Consider the following 24,040-nt stretch of genomic DNA (forward strand, 5'->3'; position numbering starts at 1 on the left):
AGAGATAGATAGATAGATAGATAGATAGATAGATAGATAGATAGATAGATCAGCTTGAGAATTCTCCCTGCAGCTTTACAAAGCTACATCACAATGACTTGCCAAGGCAAAATATCTCCTCAGAAGCGGGGTCTGAGTTGGAGTTCTGGCATGTGCATTGATTCATCTGACAAATGTTTACTGAATGCCTACCACATGCAGAATGCAGAGGTTGGCTTCTGAGGCGCAACTGCACTCCTGACTGATGAGAGGGAAGAAGACAGGGAGAAAAGGGAAAGGAAGAATGAAGCAAGAGGACATAAAGAACTGACAAAGCCTTGAGGAGGGAACGGGTGTGATGTGTACCAGTAATCAGTTCAAAAAGATGGGTGCAGTGGGGGTCCTGGTAAGGTCAGAACATACACGAGAAGCAGGTCTGTAGGCCTTGGTAATAGCTTTACACACAAGAACTACAGGAAGATTTTGAAGAGCAGGGGAGTGAGGTGATCTCATTTTCTTTTTCTTTTCTTTTCTTTTTTTTAAGGATTGTTAAGGCTGCTCTGTGACAGAGGGCTCAGCTAGCACAGGCAAGACCCTGGCTTTACTCTCCAGCAGTACAAGGAAATAAGAGGATTGCTCTGTGGCACGAGGTCCTGGATTTAGTCCTTAATATGGGGAAAAGAAAAGGCTCTTTGGGCTGTTGTATAGGAACAGAGGAGCAAGGAGCAAGACTGCACATGAGGAAACCAGCCAGAGGTCCATAGGGGAGACAGTGAGGGCGGGGGCTGGGACTACTGCAGTGGACAGAAGCAGAAAGATAATTGAGGATAAATGGAGACACTCGGTGACTGACTTACTGTCTCTAGTGAAGCATCTGGAATGACCTGATTGAGGAGATGCTGTGAGTGACTGGGGAGATGCTGTGAGAGACTGGGAGATGCTGTGAGTGACTGGGGAGATGCTGTGAGTGACTGGGGAGTTGCTGTGAGTGACTGGGAGATGCTATGAATGACTGGGGAGATGCTGTGAGAGACTGAGGAGATGCTATGAGTGACTGGGGAGATGCTGTGAGTGACTGGGAGATGCTGTGAGAGACTGGGGAGATGCTGTGAGAGACTGGGGAGATGCTGTGAGTGACTGGGAGATGCTGTGAGAGACTGAGGAGATGCTATGAGAGACTGGGGAGATGCTGTGAGTGACTGGGAGATGCTGTGAGAGACTGGGGAGATGCTGTGAGTGACTGGGGAGATGCTGTGAGTGACTGGGGAGATGCTGTGAGAGACTGGGAGATGCTGTGAGTGACTGGGGAAATGCTGAAGACCAGCAGGATATTAAAGCAAGCAGGGAGAAGACAGTGACCTTTCCACTCCAGTTTAGGGCATTATGAATTTGAAAACCTATAAGACATCCAGATAGAGACATCAAGTGAGACTACTTCTAACCAGCAGTAACTGGGTAGGCATGGTATGCTTGTAATCCAGTATTCAGGAGGCAGGAGGTCAGCCTGATCTACATATTGAGTTTTGGGCCAACCAAGGCTACATGAGAAAACACTGTCCCCCAAAACTAAGAAAGGGCTGGCGATATAGCTCAGTGATTAAGAATTTGCCTGACTCGCTGGGAGGTGGTGGCACACTCCTTTAATCCCAGCACTTGGGAGGCAGAGGCAGTCGGATTTCTGAGTTCGAGGCCAGCCTGGTCTACAGAGTGAGTACCAGGACAGCCAGGGCTATACAAAGAATCCCTGTCTCGAAAAACAAAACAAAACAAAAGGCCAACAGTTGTTCTAGAACTTTAACGTTCATGTTGTTTTCACAATATTCATTGCACACTGCCTGGATCGAAGCTGATTCTAATGGTGTCGCTCTTGCTCCCCAGAGAACTGAAACCCCAGCTCAGCCATTGTGATATGGCTATTCACAGCCCATCTTCTTGGGTGCCCCCAGTCCTGTGCCCCTTACCTGAATGCTGCTGCATGTGGTCAAACCTCCGCTCCCAGTCCACCCGGACCTGGACTTGACTTCCAGGGGACAGAGGTGTCTGTGTGAAGTGATCGGCCTGGGCCCCATGACGGGTCACCCTCAGCACAGAGATGTCATTGATGGTACCACGGTCATCAGGCTAGGGGAAAGAAGTAATCAACCCTGGAGCAGGGCTCACCCTACCTAGATGCTCTATTCTCTCTGTTCACGCTGTCAACACCTTTGGGTTTTTTTTTTTTCTAGGGCAGACAAGCATCATTAAAACAAAAGGAACTACGTGCAGCCCTGAAGATTTGAGTAAAGCTCAAAAGATCCTAATCCTTATTGTTGGCACCTTAAATTAGTGGTTCTCAACCTGTGGGGTCATGACCCCTTAGGGGGTTGTATGACCCTTTCACAGGGGTCATACATATATCAAATATTTACATAGCAATTCATAAGAGCAAAATTTCATTATGAAGTAGTAACAAAATAACTTTATGGCTGGGTGGCACTACAACATGAGGAACTGTATTAAGGGGTCACAGCATTAGGAAGGTTGAGAACCTCTGACTTGGATTATCTTTAACAGACTAAAGTGGTCTGAGTGTTCTGCCTTTAACCACTCAGTCCTCAGCATAGACACCAGGATGAGATTAAACAATATCTAATCATCGTTTAGAAAAGTATCAAGCCATCCGAAAAACATGTAGATAAGCCACATAGATCCCGCCACATAGATCACGCCACAGAAACTCAGTCTCAAGAGACCTAATAGTCTGGGAAATCAGGAAGACTGAAGGGAGTAACGTTTAATAGGAAAGGTTCAGGGCTGGTAGGACGGCTCACAGGTTAAAGGTACTTGCTGGCAAGCCTAATGACCTGAGTTAGATTGCTGGGACCTGTCTAGAAGGAGAAAACTAATTCCCACAAGTCCTCTGACACACACACACACACACACACACACACACACACACACACAGCACACACAAACAAATAAATAAAAATTGAATGAGTAAGTGTAGTTTTTTTAAAAAAAAATAAGAGGCACTTTATACACACTTGGGAGGTCAAGGGTTTTTCTTTAGCAGATCAGATGTGGGGAAGTAGGAACTGATTAAAAAAAAATAAATAAAGAGCTAAAGAGATGGATGGCTCAGTGGTTAAGAGCACTGACTGCTCTTCTAGAGGTCCTGAGTTCAATTCCCAGCAACCACATGGTAGCACAATCATCTGTAATGAGATCCGATATACTCTTCTAGTGTGTGTCTGAAAACAACTGCAGTGTACTCATATAAATAAAAAATAAATTTAAGAAAAAAAAATTTTTAAATAAAAAAGCAAAAACTGAGGCTTTCCCCCTCACAGGTCTACTGACGTCTTCCCTGACTCAGATCTTCCACAGCTCACTGGTTTCCTGAATGGAGTCTGTACTTTTTTTTTTCTTCTTCGAGACAGGGTTTCTCTATGTAGCCCTGGCTGTCCTGGAACTCACCCTGTAGACCAGGCTGGCTTTAAACCCAGAAACCCTCCTGCCTCTGCCTCCCAAGTGCTGGGATTAAAGCCGTGCGCTGCCAGAGTCTTCGTGGACCCTCTGAACTAGCATCAATTACCGTTCCAAAGCTGTCTAGCTTGTCCTCAACATGCACAAGCTCCAGCACTATCACACTGCTTTGTTTACAGTTAGGTAGATTCAGCGATTCTTTCAGGCTTCACTGTCCTTGTTTTTGCTATCAACCTGGCTGTTAAGAACCCTCCTGGAGCTCCTCCCACTTTAGGTGGGCACTCTCTTCTTATAAACTGTAGCTATGTTCTCCATCAGAGCACTGAAAGGTCTGCTCTGAAAGGCAATGCCCGTCTTCTGAACTCTCCGAACAGCATCTTAGTCCCTGTAAAATGCTTCGGGTTGAGTTGCATCTCAGAGCCTTTGCACAGCTAGTCTGTCTATCTGAACTATTTCTCTTACCTGAGAACCACTAAATAGCTGCACGGGCTCACCTCTTCCTTTCACAGACAACTACCAAGTAGTCCAGAAGGCTCTCTACAGAGGCGAGCATCCCACCACTCTTTTCCCTTTTATCCAGCTTATTTCTAGAGACATTATCGTTACTTATACCTGCCATACGGGGTTGTCTGCAATAGGCACTCCACGTGTTTTTAGAGGCACTGTCTTGTTCAGTCTATCTTCAGCGCCTGGAATATGACACACTGCATGTGTCTTATCTACATAAGCATATGCTGAATGAATAGTGTAATGAACTAACGTCCCTCTGATTTACTGACGCTGAGAAAAGGGCGAGCGCATTTTCTGCAGGAGCGAGCCAGAATGTGGGGGTTCCTGGGAGGGGGTTAGGCTGAGGCTGCTCCCAGTACCTGGCCCCCGCCCTCGGGGAAAAGCAGCGTGTCTTCCAGAACCACTTGGAAACCGCTCAACACTTCTTTCTTGCCGCCGCTCAAGTCGGTCTGTAGCTCGGCGGGACGGCAAGAGACCACCGTGGTGACGAACTGCGCAGAGAGAGAGCGGAGCGAGCATTATGCCTCTCGCGCCGACACTGGAGCCTGCAGCCACCCTCCCTACCGATGGCACCATCCGTCTCAGGACCCTCGCCCCACGGAACGCACCTCCCGTGCGTAGCTGTCGCGCTGACACAGGAACGCCATCGCGGTCTCCTAGGCCGGAGAGACCCGCGCGCGCAGGAAAGCCGGGCGGTGGACGGAGAGCGATGTGGGACAAATTTTCTTAAGCGTTACCGCGCTCAGCGTGAAGGCGTGTAATTTGCGCACATTTACTAAAACTGCTGATTGTACGTGTTCTGTGTTGTTTTGTCACCGACTTGAGACTGAAAGACCACAAAACTAAATTCACAGCTCGAACTAAGACGTTCTTCAGCTCTTGGGGACTTGTGACTTGACCAGGAGAGGACTTGCGGCATAGAGATGGAAATGAGAAGGGCTGGACAAAAATACACAAGGCATATATGTTAATATTTTATTTAAAACCAATACCCATAATATTTTATCATGTAACTTTTTTTAAACTAAAGGGAAGAAATTTAACTCACAAACCTCAGAAATCTATGATTTATGATAATGTGTATTTTTGGGTGGTGGTGGTGTTTTGAGACAGGGTTTTACTGTATAACTGTTCTGGCTGTCAGTCTTGGAACTTGCATTGTAGACAAAGCTGGCCTTGAACTCACAGAGATCCTCCTGTCTCTGCCTTCAAAGTGCTGGGGTCGGGGGCTTGAGAGATGGCTCAGCGGTTAAAAGCACTGACTGCTCTTCTGAAGGTCCTGAGTTCAAATCCCAGCAACCACATGGTGGCTCACAACCATCTGTAATGAAATCTAATGAGATCTGATGCCCTCTCTGGTGTGTCTGAAGACAGCTACAGTGTACTAACATATGATAATAAATCTTTAAAAAAAATAATCAAGGTGCTGGGATTAAAGGAGTTCACCATGACTGCCCAATAATTTGGACTTTTTAAAAAGTTTTTTAATTTTTATGTATACGAGTACACTGTAGCTGTACAGATGGTTGTGAGCATTCATGTGGTTGTTGGGAATTGAATTTTTAGGACCTTTGCTCACTCCAGTCAACCCTGCTCAGTCCCTGCTTGCTCTGGCCCAAAGATGTATTTATTATTACAAATAATAATAAGTGGTCAGAAGCTCTGCAGAAACAAGGGGCTTTCCACAGGGAGGGAAAAGTACAGAAAGGAGAGAGAAGGATCATTACTAGAATTTATTATAATCTCTTTCTTCTTTGGCCTTTGCCTTCTCACATGTGAACACATGTGAACACATGTCCAACAATCCAAGCATCCCAAGCACAGGTTCTAAGTCAGGTGAGTGGGAGGTCAGCCCCAGCAGTCAGCTTCCCACCCCATCTGATGCAGGACCACACCCAGGCGCCGAGGAGGAAGATCTAACACATGGAGAGGGACTCTTCAGAAGGAGCTTCTGGAAAGCCTCAGAGGTCTCTGTGGATCTTGGTGCATGGCGAAGTAGTTGAAGAAGGCCCCGTTCTAGCTTTTCAGCATGACAGAAGGTAGCTACCGCCTCCTCCCTGGGTCCACCATCACAGAAAGTTAGTTAGCTGTCAGAATCATCCTGGAAGGAGAAGACAGAGTGCCTGTGGTTTCTATGGTGACCTTCACAGATGCTGCTCACTCACTCCCCCTGCTCTTCTGAAATCCCAAGTCACATCTCTTAGGAGGCTAACTTTGGGGAATGAGGTAAAGCACTCAATGAACAGGACTCTATTGTGCGTCCCTTGTTTTGAGGATTTCGAAGGGTGTTACAGCTCTAAAGAGCTGTAGACACTCATCGGAGCCAGGTCTCCTTTAGGATAGGGAGGAAGAAGGGGGAGGCTTAGAGAACACTCGGCCTCGTGTCAGGCTCAGAACACCAGAACACGCAGAGAACCACTGTGTGCTGGAGAATGGAATACACATTCTTAGAAGTTTGTGGGGTTTTTTCCCTCCTGTTCCTTTTTTTTGGAGCATGGGAGTTGTGGATGGTGGGAAGACACTCTTCCATTGAGCTGTATCCAGCTCGAATGTGTTACTTGTAAAGGCTAAAAGGAAGCTGAAAGATCTAGGGAAGGTGTTACTTACATCCAGATCATCCATGGCAGGGGGAGGCCTCTTAGTGCTGACCTTGTTCAAAAGCTAATAGGAAGAGAAACAGTCACAAGAGAGGAGGGGTAAGGGGAGAGCAGTAGTAGAGATGGGAGAAAGGTCCCAGCCAGGAGACACTGGACATGTGATTCAACAGTTAAGACCACTTGCTGCTCTTTAAGAGGACCTGCCTTTGGTTCCCAGAACCCACCTGGTGGCTTACAAAAGTTAACTTTGGACAGAGTATGTATGTTGGCACTTGATTGCAAATACTAGAACTTAACAAGTGGAGGCAGGAAGGTCAGGAGTTCAAGGCCAGCCTCAGCTCATTACATAGGAAGTTCTTCAAGGTCAGCCTGGGCTTCATGAGACTGTCTCAAAAGCACCAGGGCCAGCCAGGTGTGGTAGCACAAGCCTTTAATCCCAGCACTCAGGAGGCAGAGACAGGCAGATCTCTGTGAGATGGAGGCCAGCCTTGTCTATAAAGCTTGTTCCAGGACAGCCAAGGCTGTTACACAGAGAAGCCCAGTCTCAAAACAAAAATGGGGAGGGAGTGCAGGGCCTAGAGAGATGGCTCAGATGGCTCCACGGTTAAGAGCACTTCCTGCTCTTGCAGTGTAACCCAGTGTACTGGCTGGTTTTGTGTGTCAACTTGACACAGGCTGGAGTTATCACAGAGAAGGGAGCTTCAGTTGAGGAAGTGCCTCCATGAGATCCAGCTGTGGGGCATTTTCTCAATTACTGATTGGGAGTAGGGCCCCTTGTGGGTGGTGCCATCCCTGGGCTGAAAGTCTTGGGTTCTATAAGAGAGCAGGCTGAGCAAGCCAGTAAGGAACATCTCTCCATGGCCTCTGCATCAGCTCCTGCTTCCTGACCTGCTTGAGTTCCAGTCCTGACTTCCTCTGGTGATGAACAGCCATGTGGAAGTAAGCTGAATAAACCCTTTCCTCCCCAACTTGCTTCTTGGTCATGATGTTTGTGCAGGAATCGAAACCCTGAGTAAGACACCCAGTTCAGTTCCCAGCACCTACATCAGGCAGTCCCTAGATTTCATGCACATGGTACACAGAAACTCACTTAGGCACACATAAACACATGATAAAGCAGGTAACAAACAAACCACGTTGAAAATAACTTTAAGCTGGGCAGTGGTGGTACACACCTTTAATTCCAGCACTTGGGAGGCAGAGGCAGGCAGATTTCTAAGTTCAAGGCCAACCTGGTCTACAGAGTGAGTTCTAGGACAGCCAGGGCTACACAGAGAAACCCTGTCTCGAAAAACAAAACAAACAAACAAACAAACAAAAACAAAAAAAGAAAATAACAAAAAAAAAACTAATTTAAAGTGGGTGTCACAGACACCTAGCATTCACAAGACTGAGGCAGGAGAATAGCAAGTTCAAGATCAGCTTAAGCTACATAGGAAGACTGAGTCTCACAAAGAAAAAAAAATCAATCAATTTAAACACACTCAGAAAGCATCCTCCATGTCAATCAGAGTCTGGGATCTGTGAGTCCTTTTACAGTTTGAATTACGGAGTTTCTGGTCTTCTAAAACCAAATCCCACAAGGCAGGTGTTGTTTATGGGGAGCCAGTGACTTGTGAGTTTTATACTGGCTAGTATTAGATTCCTATCAACTTTTCCAGCTTAAGAAAACCACCTAGAATCACAGAAGCAAGAATTACAGAGTGGTTTTGTTACATTTTTACCTAATACAGACACTACTCTGCAAATTGTAAGTGAGGCTGTGGGAAGTTTTACTACTATGGGCTGGCAAGATGGCTCAATAAGAATAGGCAGCTGTGGGCTGGAGAGATGGCTCAAATGGTTAAGAGTACTGACTGCTCTTTCGAAGGTCTTGAGTTCAAATCCCAGCAACCACATGGTTGCTCACCACCATGTAATGAGATCTGAAACCCTCTTCTGATGCATTTGAAGTCAGCTACAGTGTACTTATGTATAATAATAAATAAATCTTTGTGCCAGAGCGAGCGGGGTTGACTGGAGGGAGCAGAGGTCCTAAAAATTCAATTCCCAACAACCATATGAAGGCTCACAACCACCTGTACAGCTACAGTGTACTCACATACATAAAATAAATAAATCTTTTATTTTATTTTTACTATTATTTTTTTGGGGGGAGAGGGGTTCGAGACAGGGTTTCTCTGTATAGCCCTGGCTGTCCTGGAGCTCATTCTATAGACCAGGCTGGCCTCGAACTCAGAGATCTGCCCGCTTCTGCCTCCAAAGTGCTGGGATTAAAGACATGTGCCACCACTGCCTGGCAATAAATAAATCTTAAAAAAAAAAAAAAAAAGTAGGCAGCTGCCACCAAGCCTGAGGAGATGAGTTCAATTCCTGGGACCTCCATGTTGGGTACTGGTGGAATACCCTGGGCTTGTGCACGTCTGCCCATCCCAGTCAATAAACAAACAAAGACAATGTATTAAGTTGTTGGGTTTATTTATTTATTTATTGGTTTTTAAAAACAAGGTTTCTCTGTGTAGCCCTGGTTGTCCTAGAACTCACTCTGTAGAACTCACTCTGGTGTCCTAGAAGTCTGCCTGCTTGAGATCTGTCTGCTTCTGCCTCCTGAGTGCATTAAAGGCATGCACCACCAGTACCACCACCCAGCTGGTTTTGTTTGTTTGTTTGTTTGTTTTAAGATGGCTCAAAACTAAGAGTACCTGTTTCTCCTCCAGAGGATTCAAGTTTTATTTCCAACACCCACATCAGACAATTTACAACCACCTGTAACTCCAGGGGTCCAACACACACACAAATAAAAATAATCCAGGGCATGGTGAAACACACCTTTAACCCCAGCACCATGGAGGCAGAAGTGGATCTCTGAGTTTGAGGCCAGCCTGGTCTATAGAGTGAGTTCCAGACCACCCAGAGCTCCATAGTTAAGATCCTGTCTCAAAAGTAAATAAATAAAATAATAAATCTTTCATTTTTTAAATTTCACTAATACTAATTTCTCTCGTTTCTGCTAAATATACAAATGAATCAAATATATAGGATATTAGCACCAGCAAGTAGCCTGCTGAAGGAGTTCCAATATCCCTGTCTGGGCCTTGCTAATTCCCTAGCTAGTATGTGCAGACAAACACAGACTGATCAAGATGAACAGCAGGTGCTGTATTTCATACCTCTGCATAATGTTCCACCTGAGCCAGCTCCATCTCATCATCTCCTTCCCAGTCTCTCCAGTTATCGAAGTCCACTGAGAGCCACACAGGCTGTAAGAGGAAGCACAGATCGTCACAGCAGGGAGGACAGGAGCAACAGCTCAGGGAAAGAGTGGGGGCCTGTGCACAGACGGGGACCTCAGAGGGAAAGGCCAATGTGCTACAGTGCCCCCAACCTGCCCTCCAACATGCATCCACAAATGTTCACCAAGCCCTTGGTACCAACACCAACACCAAAAACACAGGGTCTGAAAAAGCACAGAGTTCTACCCTCCGAGGGCTGATGGACTGGGGTGGCCAACACAAAGCACCCTAGGACTCAACCAAGCAGTGAGCTAGAGTAGGAACCTGAGTCCTACAGAAGAGTAGCCACTGCTCTTAAAAACTAGGTCTCTCTGGCCAGGCGGTGGTGGTGCACTCCTTTAAACCAGCACTTGGGAGGCAGAGGCAGGCGGATTTCTGAGTTCGAAGCCAGCCTGGTCTACAGAGTGAGTTGCAGGACAGCCAGGGCTACACAGAGAAACCCTGTCTTGAAAAAACAAAAAACAAACAAAAACAAAAAGAAAAAAGAAATGAGACAGAAAATATGCAACAGAGTCAGGCATAGTAATGCCTGTAATGTCATAGGCATGCTTGTAGTGTCAATGTTCAGAAGGCTTAGGCAGAAGGATGGCAAGTTCAAGGCTAGCCTGAGCAACGAAGAAAGAGGAAAACAAAAGCAAACGCAGACAAACCCTGATGGGTGCTGTCTAGACTAGGAGGAAATACATAGATTCGAGAATAATTGGGACATCGCATACTCAGGGCCCAGAGGGCTCCCTCAGTAGTGTCTGGAAAGAAGGCAAACGCCATTCCAGATATAACTCTGATGCCTGGGTGCACAGAGAAAGCTTCCTCAGATGAAGAGAGCACAGCAGTAGGTCACTCCCTACACACTCACCTTTATATCCTCCTTGGTGAGCCGAGGCCAGGCCACCTTCTCCTTCCATTTTCTTACAAAGCAAGTAATGGAACGACCAGAGCGCTTATCCTGGGAGTCCTGTCAGACAGAGAGCCTCATTTTTAGGATAAACCTCCAGTCTCCTTGTTTGGCCAGCCTTTCTTGTTCAGACATGACGATCCTTACCCTGCCCTCACCTTGGAGTTCACCTTGGCATAGAACTCAATCTCGTTGTACAGCTCCACTCCATCACCATTCCTGCAGCTAAAGATACAATAAAGAGAGAGAGGAAGTGACGGGACAAGTTCTTGAGGCACCAGGAGGGGAGGAACAGTTTTTGAGACGCCAGGCCGGTCCACGGGGGAAGGCTACTACCTGAACACGATGCGGTGGTCCTCAATGAGCACACTGACGTCGGTGCTGTCCTCAACACAAAACTCCATGAAAACGTATTTGGGTCTGTCGTACCACAGAGTCCGGGCATGCTGCCTGAAGAGGTTGGAGGTGGGGCTTGGTAGGGGTGGGCAAGACTGAAGGCAATATGGAAAGGTGGAGGGAGGAGACAGTAGACTTGTACATGGTGCCGCTGAACCAGGCAGAGGGGAGTGGTGGGAGTGGGTGGAGGTGGCGAGAATAAACCCAGACAGACAAGGGAAGGAAGGAGTTAAGAAGTACGTTCAGATCTCACCACCCCCTCTCACCCACAGTCACAGAGACCTGGAGTCTGGGGCTCTCTTTGATGGGCAGAATCAGCAGCTTCTACAAGATGTGGGGCAGGAAAACGGGCAGGGGAGTATGTAGGACCTGTATGATGGCGGGCTGAAACTCACCGTTCCATGGTGACTCCAGCTGCCCCGTGGCTTTTGGAGTCCCACGCAAAGGCCTCTATTTTTAGATCCTAGGAGGCCCCTAGCAGCTGCCTCTCCTTATATGGTAGGAGGGAGGGTTGAGAGGGAGGGAAAGGTGGCTTGACAGCAAAAGTGATTTGGGAAACTTTACTACGTCTCGGGGTCTCCAGAAATAAACAGATTAGGAATACAATATCTACCCTCTTTAGCCAGGGAAAGGGATACTCTAGACACTATAGGCAGGACATTACTTGTTCTCGGTTTCATTCACTTGTTCCTCCAACGCAAAGTGTCTAATTGACAAAAACGTATTAAAGAAGCTCCGAGGGGGCGGGCCCTCCCGAGATTGGAGGCGAGCAACGCCCGCCCACCGCTCGTCCAGGCTTCCCTGCCAGTGCCGGTTGCCATGGCAGCAAGGGGGCGCAACTGACGTGCGGCGGCGTTTCCGGGAAGATGGCGACGGTGGAAGTGGCTACCGAGCTGGGAACTGTGGTGACCGCTCTCGAGCCTAAGGCGAAGGGCGAGGAAGAAGAGGAGGAGGAGGAGGAGGAGGAGTCGCTGCCACCATGCGAGACTGTGCGCTGGGCTCCCGTGGGGGCAGTAGCCGAAACTGGCCCTGGGGCGGCGACGTTCTCCGAGGCGGCGGCAGCCGAAGAGCCTGGAGCGGCTCCGGGCTCTCCTCCCGACGCGACGGTCCGCACGCTGAGGCGGCTGCAAGCCGAGCGGCGGCAGCTGGATTCCGCCCTGCTCGCGCTGTCCTCGCACTTCGCGCAGGTGCAGTTCCGCCTGCGCCAGGTAGTGCGCGGGGCGCCGGCGGAGCAGCAGCGACTCCTGCGCGAGCTCGAAGACTTTGCCTTCCGCGGCTGTCCTCACGTCCTAGGTTACGAGGGGCTGGAAGACCCTTGTGGCGGTGACGAAAACGATGTGCTGCCGGGGGACCGGCCACGGGTGCGGAGTGAGGACCAGGTGAGTGTCTGCCGCTAGGTCCGGGTGAGAATGAAGATGATGCAGGCAGGGAGTTGGTGGGTGGTGATGCTGACACGGAACCAGGTAGAAAGGGTGTGGAGCGACCCAGCTGGAAGTACTGTAGAGAATAGAGAGAATACAATAGAAGTACTATAGAGAATAGAGAGAGAGAGAATAGAGTCAAGAAGATGCAGAAAGACATATGGCGAGTATTGAGCCGGGCGGTGGTGGCGCACGTCTTTATTCCCAGCACTTGGGAGGCAGAAGCAGGTGGATTTCTGAGTTCGAGGCCAGCCTGGTCTACAGAGTGAGTTCCAGGACAGCCAAGGCTACACAGAGAAACCCTGTCTCGAAAAACCGAAAAAAAAAGAAGAAGAAGAAGAAGAAGAAGAAGAAGAAGAAGAAAAGAAGAAGAAGAAAAGAAGAAGAAGAAGAAGAAGAAGAAGAAGAAGAAGAAGAAGAAGAAGAAGAAGAAGCAGCAGCTTTATTGTTAAGTGCATTCTTTGGGCAGAGTGATGTACTTTTTCTGTTTTGGGGGGCAAAGGGAGCAGTCTTGGGGGTGAAACCCAGGAACTTCCATGTTTAGGCAAGCACTCTGTCGCCAATTAAGCTATGTCCTCAGCCCTTGAAAATTTCGTTATTGATTTTTTTAAAGACAGGCTCTCTAGCCCAGAACTTGCTATAGAATAATCTTGAGGTTTGTTTGTTTTTTAATGTGTGTGTGTGTGTGTGTGTGTGTGTGTGTGTGTAGGAGCACAGTGCTGGTGTCATAGTCTACATGTGGAGTTCAGAGGACAACTTTCAGGAGTTAGTTCTCTCCTTAGTATGTGAGTTCTAGACATCAAACACAAGCCATCAGGCTCGGTGTTCCTAACCTTGAATTTCTCCTCGGCCTCCAACTTCTGGATACTGAGATTATAGGCACGAGGACCATCCCCAATTATTCAGTGCTTGGGTTTGAACCCAGCACCTAGTGCATGCTAGGCAGGCACACTACCAAGTTAGCTATCGCCCCAGTCTCTCCAGAGTACCTTCAACTTTGTCTCAATGTGTACTGGACATTAAATCCATTATTTCCTGCCTTACCCCAGAACTTATTGGTCTTGCTGATAATTTGTTTGCATAATTCCAGCAAATATGCTGTAACAATGTCAGCTAGTGACAGACTTGGCAGGAGCAATCATGGAAGCAAGTCAAGATTTATAGCTGTTTTTTTATTAGATTTATTTTATCTATTTTATGTGTATAAGTACACCGTAGCTGTACAGATGGCTGTGAGCTATTATGTGTGTGGCTGCTGGGAATTGAACTCAGGATCTCTGCTGGCCCTGCTTGCTCCAGTGTAATTCACGGTAGCTGTCTTCAGACACATCAAAAGAGGGTGTCAGATCTCATTATGGGTGATTGTGAGCCACCATGTGGTTGCTGGGATTTGAACTCAGGACCTTTGGAAGAACAGTCGGTGCTCTTATTTGCTGAGCCATCTCGCCAGCCCATTGGCTTCACAAAGGGATGGCAAAGATAGACTATGTTTTTGTTTCTTTCTCTTTTGGGTAGTTAGACAATTTCTTCCAGTTCATTATTTGGAATGTGTTGTTCTGTACCTAATTTAGTCCAAAAACATATAAGAAATATGTAATGAGGTCTGGAGAGATGGCTCAGTGATTAAGAGCAGGCTGCTCTTGCATAGAACTCAGGGTTGAGTCCTAGCATCTACACAGCAGCTCACAACTGTCTATACATGCTGTTCAAGTCATTGGGTACCAGACACTCATGTAGTGCACAGACATACATGGGGGCAAATCATCCATGAACATAAAATAAAATGTTAAAGATATTTTTTTAAGGAAAAGATATATATATGTATATATATGTATGTATATATTGAGAATTCACCCCATACTGAGCACAGTTCTAGGTGTACTGAAGATCAAAAGTCAAGGTCCTTTAGTTCGTAAATTAGTAGAGACAGGTCCTAAACCAACACTGTGATGACTAAGTGTACACAATACAAAGGAAGAAATGACTTGTTCTTCCTGGAGAAAGCTAGGGAAAGCTTTCAGTGGAGGCCTAGTGACTAGCTGAGGAAAAGAATGGGGTTATGAGAAACAGCGGCAACACTCAGAGCTGGAGAGCATCCTGAGGCGTCTTTCATGTTCAACAAAGCTAGAGGAAGGGGTTTGTTCTTTAAGAAGTTGAATGAAAACATATTCTTTGTTTTTTGTCTTTTCTCTCTCCTCCCTTGCTTCTTGAGGGCTTGGTAAGTACCACTGTAAGGCTAAGTTCAATGCTGTGTAGATCCCAGCTTAAAATGCAGCCTATGTCTATGCGTGGCTTAGTGCTTCTGTTTTGGTTGGTTGGTTGTCAGTGGTGGTGGTGAAGACAAAGTCCGTATATGTAGCTCAGGCTAGCCTGAAACTCACTGAGGAGTACATGTGTACATATCACATCTGGCTTGCTTTTTGTTTTGTTTTTGTACTCAAAATGATAAAGACCCAGTATCTAAGAATATGTTGGCAAGACTTGATCCCTGTAATGGACTTTAATAACGTAAAGGCAGAAGCTCCATGGTAGCTGGTGGTGAGAAAGGGGTTGTTCTCAGAAATTTCCCCACACATACACCCACACACCACACTGTTAGCGTCCCATCCCTGTAACTTGGCTTCTAGATTTCTATGCGTTAGGCACTTACATTTCATTGTTTCCCGTTTTACAGAAATAGCTATAACCTTTCCAAGTAACTCTGAAATTTCATAAAACTGGTTGATTTCTATATATGTAAGCCTTTCCCAGGCTTTGCCTTTTGAGATAGAGTCTCTTGTAGCTCACCCTCAAACCAGCTATCTAGCTCATGCTGGGCACGAACCTCTGATCTTCACAAGGCACCATCCCTGGCTCATTTCCCCAGACAGTTGTGCAAAAATTGGTTTGCACAGAGTAGTGAGGAGTTATGCTCTGTCGACTGACTATGAAAGATGACACCTTTAACTCCTGGAGGCTATCTTACCTGTTTTCTCTCTCCTGACTAGACCTTTGAAAAACCACAAGCCTATTAACAAAAGGCTTCATCGTGTTTGTATCATGCTCTAAATGAAAACACAGATGTAATCAATTGCCATGAGTGAAGTACATGGTTCCTGCGGAACCTGCCTTGTCTTTTGTTCCCTTGAAGCCTTATGTATTTCCCTGGCCATTATTGGCCCTTGGTTTCTCTTTTCGGTAAAATAGATCCAAGTCTATTTCTCATCACAGAGTGAACAGGAAAAACGGGAACGCCTGGAAACCCAGAGGGAGAAGCAGAAAGAATTGATTCTGCAGCTCAAGACCCAGCTTGATGACCTGGAAACATTTGCTTATCAGGAGGGGAGTTATGACTCCTTGCCACAGTCCGTGGTCTTGGAAAGGCAGCGGGTGAGCAGACCTCAGGGGCGACTCGGGCATTTCTCATGCTTACTATGTGCCTGCCGGTGGCATTCCTGCATGGCCTCTGCCCAGTGCACTTCCCACAGCCTTACCAAGAACCTGGGGTCCAAAGCAAAGGAAAGTTGACTGCTTCCTGGAACCAGTCTCTCATTTTTGCTCCCTTTCTTCCAAAGTTCCTCTATCACTTGTTTTCATCAATAAAAAAATATGAGAAATTAAGGCATAATGAGTGCCAGGACTTGAGATGCAGAGACAGGAGGAGGAGAATCTCTGTGAGTTCAAGCCAACCTGGTCTACAGAATGAGTTCCAGACAGCCAGGGCTACACAGAGAAACCCTGTTTAGAGAAAAAAAAAGGAAAGAATAAATATATATTCACTCAGAAACCTTTTTTTTTTTAGCCCCCCCAAACCCCTTCCCCCTGCACCTCACTCAGAAACCTTTAGAGAAAGTATTATGAAGCTTTGGGGATTTTATTTTTTATTTTACACATATGGTTATTTTGCCCACCTATACATCTGTCTGTCTATCAAGGGTATCAAGCAACTGCCTATATAGGCCAGAAGATGGTAGCAGGCTGAAGTTGAGTTACAGAAATTGTGAGCTGCCATGTGGGTGCTGGGAACCCAACCCTGGTCCCAGACAGCGTGCCAGTTAAGAGCACGCTTAACTGCTGAGCCATCTCTCCAGCCCAAATATGAGGCTATTGGTTTTTTAGCCACTTTGGATCTTTCTCCCTTCTACTGGATGAAAGCTTACTGGCTTTTTAATTCACAGTACATGAGAGGTACCATTTCTGACCAAAAGGAATTAGGTGTTCTTTTGTTTTGTTTCATTTTGTTTTGTTTTGTTTTTGAGACAGGCCTCATACAGCCTAGGCTGGCCTCTTGTTATACAGTCAAGCATGACCTCGAACTTGTGATCCTCCTGCAAAAGTGCTTAGATGACAGGTGTTCATCTTCCCACCTGGTTTCTATGGTACCTGAGAACATGTGCCCAGGTTTTTATTCATGCTAGGAAAGCACTCTACCAACAGCTTCTCCTCCAGCCCTGAGCTGAGGGTTCTTGTGACTCTGGAAGGGCAAGAGAATCTGTGTCCCCATCTTTCTTCTTAAATTACTGTATGAATGTATATGCACATTTGTGCACATGTGCACAGCACACGCTCTCTCCTTCAGCCTTTATATGGGCTCTGAGGTCTAACTCAGGTCATTAGGCTTGTATAGCAGACACTTCTATCTGCTGAGCTGTCTCTCAGGCCCTGTCTTAATCAGCAGGTGCAGCAATTTCTCCTAAAGTGGGAGGTCTGTGCGGGTTTTATTTACTTTTGAGTACAGTAGCCCTGGTTTTCCTCCCTTGCCCTCTTCCTGAGAACTGAGGAGGGTACACTCATTGCTGTGATCTTCACAGGTGATCATTGATGAGTTAATAAAGAAACTGGACATGAATCTGAATGAGGACATCAGTTCCCTGTCCACCGAGGAGCTTCGTCAACGTGTGGACGCAGCAGTGGCTCAGATTGTCAACCCAGCTCGAGTGAAAGAGCAGCTGGTGGAGCAGCTGAAAACCCAGATACGGGACCTGGAAATGTTCATCAGCTTCATCCAAGGTCAGAGAGCATCTGGCAGGGGGATGCGAAGATAGTGTGGCAGTTCTGTGTGAACCGAGAACTTCTACCTAAGGGGCCAGTTCCCACTGTACTTAGAAGACTTGAAGAGGTATGGTGGTGCATGCTTCTAATCCTTGAATTCAGAGAGGCAGAGGCTGGCAGATATGAGTTATAGGCCAGCCTGTTATATAGTGTGAGTTCAGGCTGGCCTCCAGAGTGAGACCTCTCATGTATGCCACAGTAGGATGGAAAGAACATGATCTGAAGGTCTTCCAGGTCTACTGCTGGCCTCCTGGCCTTGAGCAGAATCCTCCTGCTTAGTTTTACTGAGGATGATTCATTCCTCATTTATGTAGCAAATATTATTGAGCCAACTATGCTGTACCAGACACCTCTCACACAGTAAGGCACAATAATTTAGAAAATTCTGATCATAGACACTATTCACTATTTTTTTGTTTTGTTTTGGTTTGGTTTGGTTTTTTTTTTTTTTTTTTTTTTTTTTTTGAGACAGGATTTCTCTGTGTAGCCCTGGCTGGCCTGAAACTCACTCTGTAGATCAGGCTGGCCTCGAACTCAGAAATCTGCCTGCATCTGCCTCCCAAGTGCTGAGATTAAAGGCGTGCGCCACCACTGCCTGGCTCTATTAACTATTCTTTTCCTTTTAAAAATCTACTATGAGGGGTATAAATACATGTCTTGCTTTTGTAACTTCTGACCACAGATGAAGTGGGAAGCCCCTTGCAGACTGGTGGACACTGTGAGTGCAAAGCCAGTGGGAAGGCAGGCATCAGCTCCACCAGGGCAGGCGGCAGCCCACTGCCTCCAGGACCCAGCAAAGGTAAGTACAGCTCCTGGAACACACAGGCTACAAAAGCAGAAAGCAGAAAGTGGAAGGTGGAGGCAGGAGGGTCGAGAGTTCAAGGCCAATCTGGACTGTACATCGAGAGCCTGTCTGGGAAAAAGAAGGATAGTAAGATTGGCTCAGCAGGTGTTGGTCCTTGCTGCCAAACCTGAGGACATGAGTTGAATCCTCAGGACCTGCATGGTAGAAGGAAAGAACTGACTCCTCTGGTTGTCCTCGTGGTGGCGCACACCTTTAATCCCAGCACTTGGGAGGCAGAGGCAGGCGGATTTCTGAGTTCAAGGCCAGCCTGGTCTACAGAGTGAGTTCCAGGATAGCCAGAGCTACACAGAGAAACCCTGTCTCAAAAAACCAATAAAAAAAAGAAAAAAAGAACAAAAGAAAAAAAAAAAGAAATGGATGAGCTACACAGTATCTCAGTTATAGCTAGTATTATCAGCCAAAAATAAGCCAGTCCAGCTATGTCCTTGCCTTCATATGACACCTTGCTCACAGCTTGTGATTCGTTAAATGTCCTGTGTCATTTTGACCTCTTTCTGTTTTCTAAGCAGCAAAGGCAGAAGACGCCAAGAGAGTCCGGGAGACAGGGCTGCACCTGATGCGGCGAGCACTGGCTGTGCTCCAGATCTTCGCCGTTAGCCAGTTGGGCTGTGCCACAGGCCAGATCCCTCAAACCTTGTGGCAGAGGAGCCAGGCAGACAGAGACTACTCCCCCTTGCTGAAAAGACTGGAAGTATCGGTAGACAGAGTAAAGCAGCTAGCCTTGAGACATCAGCCACATGACCATGTCATCACTTCGGCCAACCTCCAGGACCTCTCTCTGGGAGGCAAGGACGAGCTGACTATGGCTGTGCGGAAGGAGCTGACAGTGGCTGTGAGGGACCTGCTGGCCCATGGACTATATACCCCCTCCTCTGGGATGAGCCTTGTCATGGCCCCCATTGCTTGCTTGTTGCCAGCTTTCTCCTCAGCCCCTGAGACCATGCACCCCTGGGAGCTCTTTGTAAAGTACTATCATGCCAAGAATGGCCGTGCATATGTGGAATCCCCAGCCCGGAAGCTCTCACAGTCCTTCGCTCTGCCTATAATGGGTGACACTGCCGTGACCCCCAAACAGAGCCTTCTGACAGCCATCCACCTGGTGCTGACAGAACATGACCCTTTCAAGCGCAGTGCTGACTCAGAACTGAAGGCATTGGTGTGCATGGCACTGAATGAGCAGCGCCTGGTGTCCTGGGTGAACCTCATCTGCAAGTCAGGCTCCCTCATTGAGCCCCATTACCAGCCCTGGAGCTACATGGCCCACACAGGTTTTGAGAGTGCCCTCAACCTGCTCAGCCGCCTCAGCAGCCTCAAGTTCAGCCTTCCTGTAGACTTGGCTGTGCGCCAGCTCAAGAACATCAAAGATGCCTTTTGATGAGAATGCCTAACCTTAGCCCCACACACCTTAATCTGAAGAGGTAGATAGCCTGGAATTGTAGATTAAAAGCCAGGGAGTCGGAGGAAGGGTTAGAGAAAGTTTTTTTAGACCCTTTTCAGGTGGTCAGCTAATGAAGGCAAGACCTATTTTTCTCTTAGCATTTTAGAAAGATGTGCCAGAGCCTCTCATCAAAAAATAGTGTTGGGCCTGAGAGATGGTTCACCAGGTAAAGATGCTGTCACACCTGGCAATCTGAGTGGTACGAGTAGAGAACAGACCTCCCACTAACTGTCCTCTTACCTCCACACATGAACTGTGGCACATGTGAATCCCTGCCCTAACACAAATAAATGTAATAGTAAAGTCTAAAAAATAAACAGTATCAGGACTAGAGGTGGAGCTCATTGGTACTATGCATGCAAACCATGCACAGCCAGTGCTGGGGATGTTAGAAGCAAACAGAAGAAGCTGACCCCAGCCCACCACAGTGTACCCTAGCCCACCACAGTGTACCCAGCCCACTTTTGGAGCCTGTGGTAACAAAATCAGTTACCACACAGCTAATGCCAACTCACTGTGCCATGTCTGATTTTTAGAAAATGCAGGTTGTGCCCACCCTTTACTTCATGGCAGCAGCTTGCTGTATGATGGGGTTCTGGAAGACACGGAACTTGAGGCTCCTGCTAGTCTAGCTGGGAACTCTCCCTTTTTCAGAAGCAGCTTTGAGAGCCCTAGGGCCAGAACTGTAAGTGCAGTTCTGAATTCTGATTCCCCTTTGTTGTGAGGGAGTTTTAAGATGAGTCTAAGAGAATGGCAGTCTCCCTGCTGAGGTAATCCTCACACACAGTCAGCACTCCACCAGTTATAAGGAATGACAGCTCATGTCCTGTGCTGTTTTGGGAAAGTCACTTTCTTCTGTGGCCCTCTCAGGACTGACACAGTCAGCCTGCAGAAGTGAAAGCATTCAGAAGCCCTGTCAGGGTCACACTGGTGGTGACGAGTGCCACAGCCCCTGGGGTGTGACTCATTGGAACCACTTGGCTTGGAGACTGACTGCCAGGAGGTTTGCTCTTGCAACGTGCACAGTGGCAGGGCCAGCATGACTGTGAAGGTCATCGTTCAGCTTACAGCAGGCACTTGCTCCAGGACTCACTGAAGATGGCTCATCCAGCCTGCCTCCTGTACTTTGTTCCCGTGAAGTGCACTTTACCTCGTTTCGGCAATGTGTCATTTAAGATGCATCATTGACTTAGTGTTTCCCAAAGCACAGCTGTGGTTGGGCTTGGAGTGCTGCTCAGTGGGAGAGTGCCTGCCTGGTAACCCTTAGCATCAACCCCAGGGGAAAAAAGGGAATTGTAAAATGTCATGAATAATGATATAGCTGTGATTGCTAATAAAGTTTCAATATTTTGTGTAGCTTCTCTGCAAAGCCCATAGCTCCTCTCCACTTTCTAAGTCTCTCTAGTCCTATCAGCCCATGTAATCTAATCTAGGTCAGTATTTATTTAGAAACTGTCGCCAGGCAGTGGTGGCACAAGCCTTTAATCCCAGCAGTTGGAAGGCAGAGGCAGGAGGATTTCTGAGTTCGAGGCCAGCCTGGTCTACAGAGTGAGTTTCAGGATAGCCAGGACTACGCAGAGAAACCCTTAGAAACCCTTGTCTCGAAAAACAAAAACAAAACAAAAAAAACCTGTCCACTTCCTCCTGGGTCAGGATTTGGTGGCAGTATAGGTTTTGTATATGTATTGTATTTGTCTGCTCATTTTCATTCACTTTGTGCAGGCTATAGCATCAGCAATGCCGTGAATGGCACTATACATGCTGCTTCTGAAAATCAGTATTGCTAAGTCCACTTGTGAGGCTGTCAGTGTTTGGAGTGGTCCAGATATTGTCTTTTAACTTAAATTTGCACGTGTATGGTTGGGTCAGGGAACATGAGTTCCATGGCTCATCTCTGTAGCTAGTTCTATCATTATGTGGATCCCAGAAACTGAACTCAAATCACTAGGCTGTGGGATGTGAAAGCAGCAGGCTAGCATGAGTGGGACAGCTCTCTGTACACAGTAGACCCTGCAACTGACAGCATTAAGAGTGACTGCCATGGGATTGGAGAGATGGCTCAGCAGTTAAGAGCACTGACTGCTCTTCCAAAGGTCAAATCCCAGCAACTACATGGTGGCTCACAACCATCCGTAATGAGATCTGATGCCCTCTTCTGTGGTGTCTGAAGACAGCTACAGTGTACTTTCATATAAACAATCAATCAATCTTTGGGTAGGAGAGATAGTATAACAAAAAAAGAGTGACTGCCACTAGGTGGTAACACCATTAATCCCAGCACTTGGGAGGCAGAGGCAGGCAGATCTCTTTGAGTTCAAGGCCAGACTGGTCTATAGAGTGAGTTCTAGGACAGCCAGGGCTACACAGAGAAACCCTGTCTCAAAAACAAAACAAAACAAAAACAATAAGACAGCATGTTCTGCACTCCAGCCTCTTGGGATTTGTTTTTTGTTTGGTTTTGAGGTTGTTTGTTTGTTTGTTTGTTTGGTGTTTTTGAGACAGAGTCCATATGTAGACCAGGTAGCCCAGAACTCAGAGATCCTCTTGCCCCTGTGTGTAACAGGCTTGTACCACCAGGAAGCCTTGTTTTGTTGTTGAGGCAGTCTTCAATAGCTTATGCTGGTATTGATGTAGCTGAGGATGACCTTGAACTTCTCTAATCTTTTTACTGCCTCCTGTTGGGATTATAGTCATGGGCCACCACTCAGGACACAGGTCCTTTTGTGGAGCTACTTAATAGTATGTCAAAGACATCTCTTTTACCATTCATTCTGACTCTCTCCAGTGTTTCACACTTGGTGTTCTCCAGTGCACTAGGCCTGAAGTGACACTTGTGTCGGAGCCAGCCGACAAGGGTGAGGCTGAAGTAGAGAGGGCGACTGAATGAGAACGAGAGGACCACCGCTCTGCTGGCAATGGCAATAAACTTTAATGTGAGAAATCTTTTATAGTAAAACACAGTAAGACTAAAAATAGAATTTAACAACAATCTCTTAGCACTTTCTCATGGCAAAGCATGCCCACTTCTTCATTATCTTACAGTAAATATTTTTCCCCATGCTCAGGTGCATGGGGTCTGTTTCTTCGATTCTTGCACGCACAACTCTCAGTAGCCTTGAATTACTTCCAAAACATCTTGGGTTCATGGAGCAGTTATGTCCTCAGCTGCAGGGAGATTATCAGAAGGCGCCCCCTCCTTCATGGAGCGGTCATGCTCTCGGCTGCAGGGAGATTATGTGAAGGTGCCCCTTCCCTGCCTTTCAGCAGGGGGGCCACCCCTAAATCTTCCCCTATGCCAAAGAACATTCCCACCACTCAGCAGAGGGGCCACCCCTAAATCTTCCCCTGTGCTAAAGAACATTTCCACCACACACTTGTCAGGAGGCAGCTTTCAGGAGATCTCAGTATGAACCTGCAGGCTCACACTGAGCACCATGATGTATAGAGAATTTGATCTTCAGACAGACATCAAGCCAGGCAAGTGGAAGTGGCTAAACATTGTAGTCAGCTGCTCCTTGATAAAATAGTCTATTTGTAGGAGCTGGGGAGACATCACAGAGCTTAAGAGCATTGGCTGCTCTTACAGAGATACTTGGGTTCAATTCTCAGGAACCACATAGTGGCTACCAACCATATGTAACTGCAGTGTCAGGAATCTGATGCCCTTTTCTGGCCTGCATGCTTATTGTAGTCAATAATATCTGACATCATTGGGTTGAACATTGGAGATAAGGATTCTGTCTGATCTTCCCCATCTTTCATCTAACAGTGCACGATATCACTTTGTTTCTATGAATAATAATTTTAAACTATTATTTAAATTAAAATAAATTTTATTTACCTATTGAAGAGAGGGTCTATGTAACTTACGTTGGACTGGAACTGGAACTCCTGTCTTAGCCCCTCAAGTGTTGGGATTACAGACTTGTGTAGCATCCCCCACCTCCACCCCTACCCCCGAACCCGCAAAACCTGGCTCTATCTTCCAAAGCAAAACTAAATTTCAGACTCTGTCCCCCTCCTAGTGGCAGAGCGGGGGACTACAACAAAGAAGGCGATAGAACAGAATGCAATTTCGCGAGTCCTCCTTGCCCCTCCCTCCATACACCGGAACCGGAACTCTCTGTTCCTGTCTGCTGCTCGTGCTGCT

The 24,040-nt window shown here is 47.0% G+C and overlaps 3 protein-coding genes and 1 long non-coding RNA gene across 11 annotated transcripts in view; 2 read left to right on the top strand and 2 right to left on the bottom strand.

Annotated features, from left to right (window-relative positions):
- LOC116077430 overlaps positions 1 to 831 on the top strand; it is a 1,939-nt gene extending 1,108 nt beyond the window's left edge. Inside the window, exon 2 of the long non-coding RNA XR_004113242.1 lies at positions 524 to 831. This is a non-coding gene — a long non-coding RNA (uncharacterized LOC116077430). The remainder of the gene's footprint in view (positions 1 to 523) is intronic.
- LOC116077428 (alanyl-tRNA editing protein Aarsd1) overlaps positions 1 to 6,013 on the bottom strand; it is an 11,671-nt gene extending 5,658 nt beyond the window's left edge. Inside the window, exons 1-4 of the mRNA XM_031351962.1 lie at positions 5,850 to 6,013; positions 4,563 to 4,893; positions 4,314 to 4,445; positions 1,941 to 2,100 (exon numbers count right to left, since the gene is read on the bottom strand). Of these exons, the coding sequence (XP_031207822.1) occupies positions 1,941 to 2,100; positions 4,314 to 4,445; positions 4,563 to 4,601 (331 nt within the window). The 5' untranslated portion in view covers positions 4,602 to 4,893; positions 5,850 to 6,013. The remainder of the gene's footprint in view (positions 1 to 1,940; positions 2,101 to 4,313; positions 4,446 to 4,562; positions 4,894 to 5,849) is intronic.
- Ptges3l (prostaglandin E synthase 3 like) lies at positions 5,673 to 12,353 on the bottom strand. 7 transcript variants are annotated; one of them, XM_031351963.1, is made up of 7 exons: positions 11,800 to 12,332; positions 11,076 to 11,286; positions 10,898 to 10,964; positions 10,701 to 10,799; positions 9,722 to 9,811; positions 6,562 to 6,615; positions 5,673 to 6,055 (listed from the first exon to the last, which is right to left on the bottom strand). In XM_031351963.1, the coding sequence occupies exons 1-7, from the start codon at positions 11,813 to 11,815 to the stop codon at positions 6,038 to 6,040; spliced, it is 555 nt and encodes a 184-aa protein (XP_031207823.1). In that variant the 5' UTR covers positions 11,816 to 12,332; the 3' UTR covers positions 5,673 to 6,037. The 7 variants fall into 7 exon arrangements, with proteins under 7 accessions (XP_031207823.1, XP_031207825.1, XP_031207829.1 ...); XM_031351965.1 differs by having other exon boundaries at positions 11,076 to 11,189; positions 11,531 to 12,318; XM_031351969.1 differs by having other exon boundaries at positions 11,076 to 11,189; positions 11,800 to 12,316.
- Positions 11,979 to 21,259, top strand: Rundc1 (RUN domain containing 1). 2 transcript variants are annotated; one of them, XM_031351960.1, is made up of 5 exons: positions 11,979 to 12,514; positions 15,767 to 15,925; positions 17,347 to 17,545; positions 18,270 to 18,386; positions 18,959 to 21,259. In XM_031351960.1, exons 1-5 carry the CDS (start codon positions 12,002 to 12,004, stop codon positions 19,825 to 19,827), a joined length of 1,857 nt encoding a protein of 618 aa, XP_031207820.1. In that variant the 5' UTR covers positions 11,979 to 12,001; the 3' UTR covers positions 19,828 to 21,259. The 2 variants fall into 2 exon arrangements, with proteins under 2 accessions (XP_031207820.1, XP_031207821.1); XM_031351961.1 differs by having other exon boundaries at positions 18,962 to 21,259.
- The last annotated feature ends 2,781 nt before the right edge of the window (positions 21,260 to 24,040 follow it).

Source organism: Mastomys coucha, unplaced genomic scaffold (genome assembly GCF_008632895.1).
Source record: "Mastomys coucha isolate ucsf_1 unplaced genomic scaffold, UCSF_Mcou_1 pScaffold5, whole genome shotgun sequence".
NCBI classification, from domain to species: Eukaryota; Metazoa; Chordata; class Mammalia; order Rodentia; family Muridae; genus Mastomys; species Mastomys coucha.

What these genes read in the sequence shown, in the direction of transcription:
- Rundc1 (XM_031351960.1), top strand. Translation starts at nt 12,002, where the DNA reads ATGGCGACGGTGGAAGTGGCTACCGAGCTGGGAACTGTGGTGACCGCT. An exon ending in GTTCATCAGCTTCATCCAAG is followed by an intron (nt 17,546 to 18,269) that starts GTCAGAGAGCAT and finishes TTCTGACCACAG; the next exon opens with ATGAAGTGGGAAGCCCCTTG. An exon ending in GCCTCCAGGACCCAGCAAAG is followed by an intron (nt 18,387 to 18,958) that starts GTAAGTACAGCT and finishes CTGTTTTCTAAG; the next exon opens with CAGCAAAGGCAGAAGACGCC.
- Ptges3l (XM_031351963.1), bottom strand. An exon ending in TCACCAAGGAGGATATAAAG is followed by an intron (nt 9,812 to 10,700) that starts GTGAGTGTGTAG and finishes TTCCTCTTACAG; the next exon opens with CCTGTGTGGCTCTCAGTGGA. An exon ending in AGGTGGAACATTATGCAGAG is followed by an intron (nt 6,616 to 9,721) that starts GTATGAAATACA and finishes TCTTCCTATTAG; the next exon opens with CTTTTGAACAAGGTCAGCAC.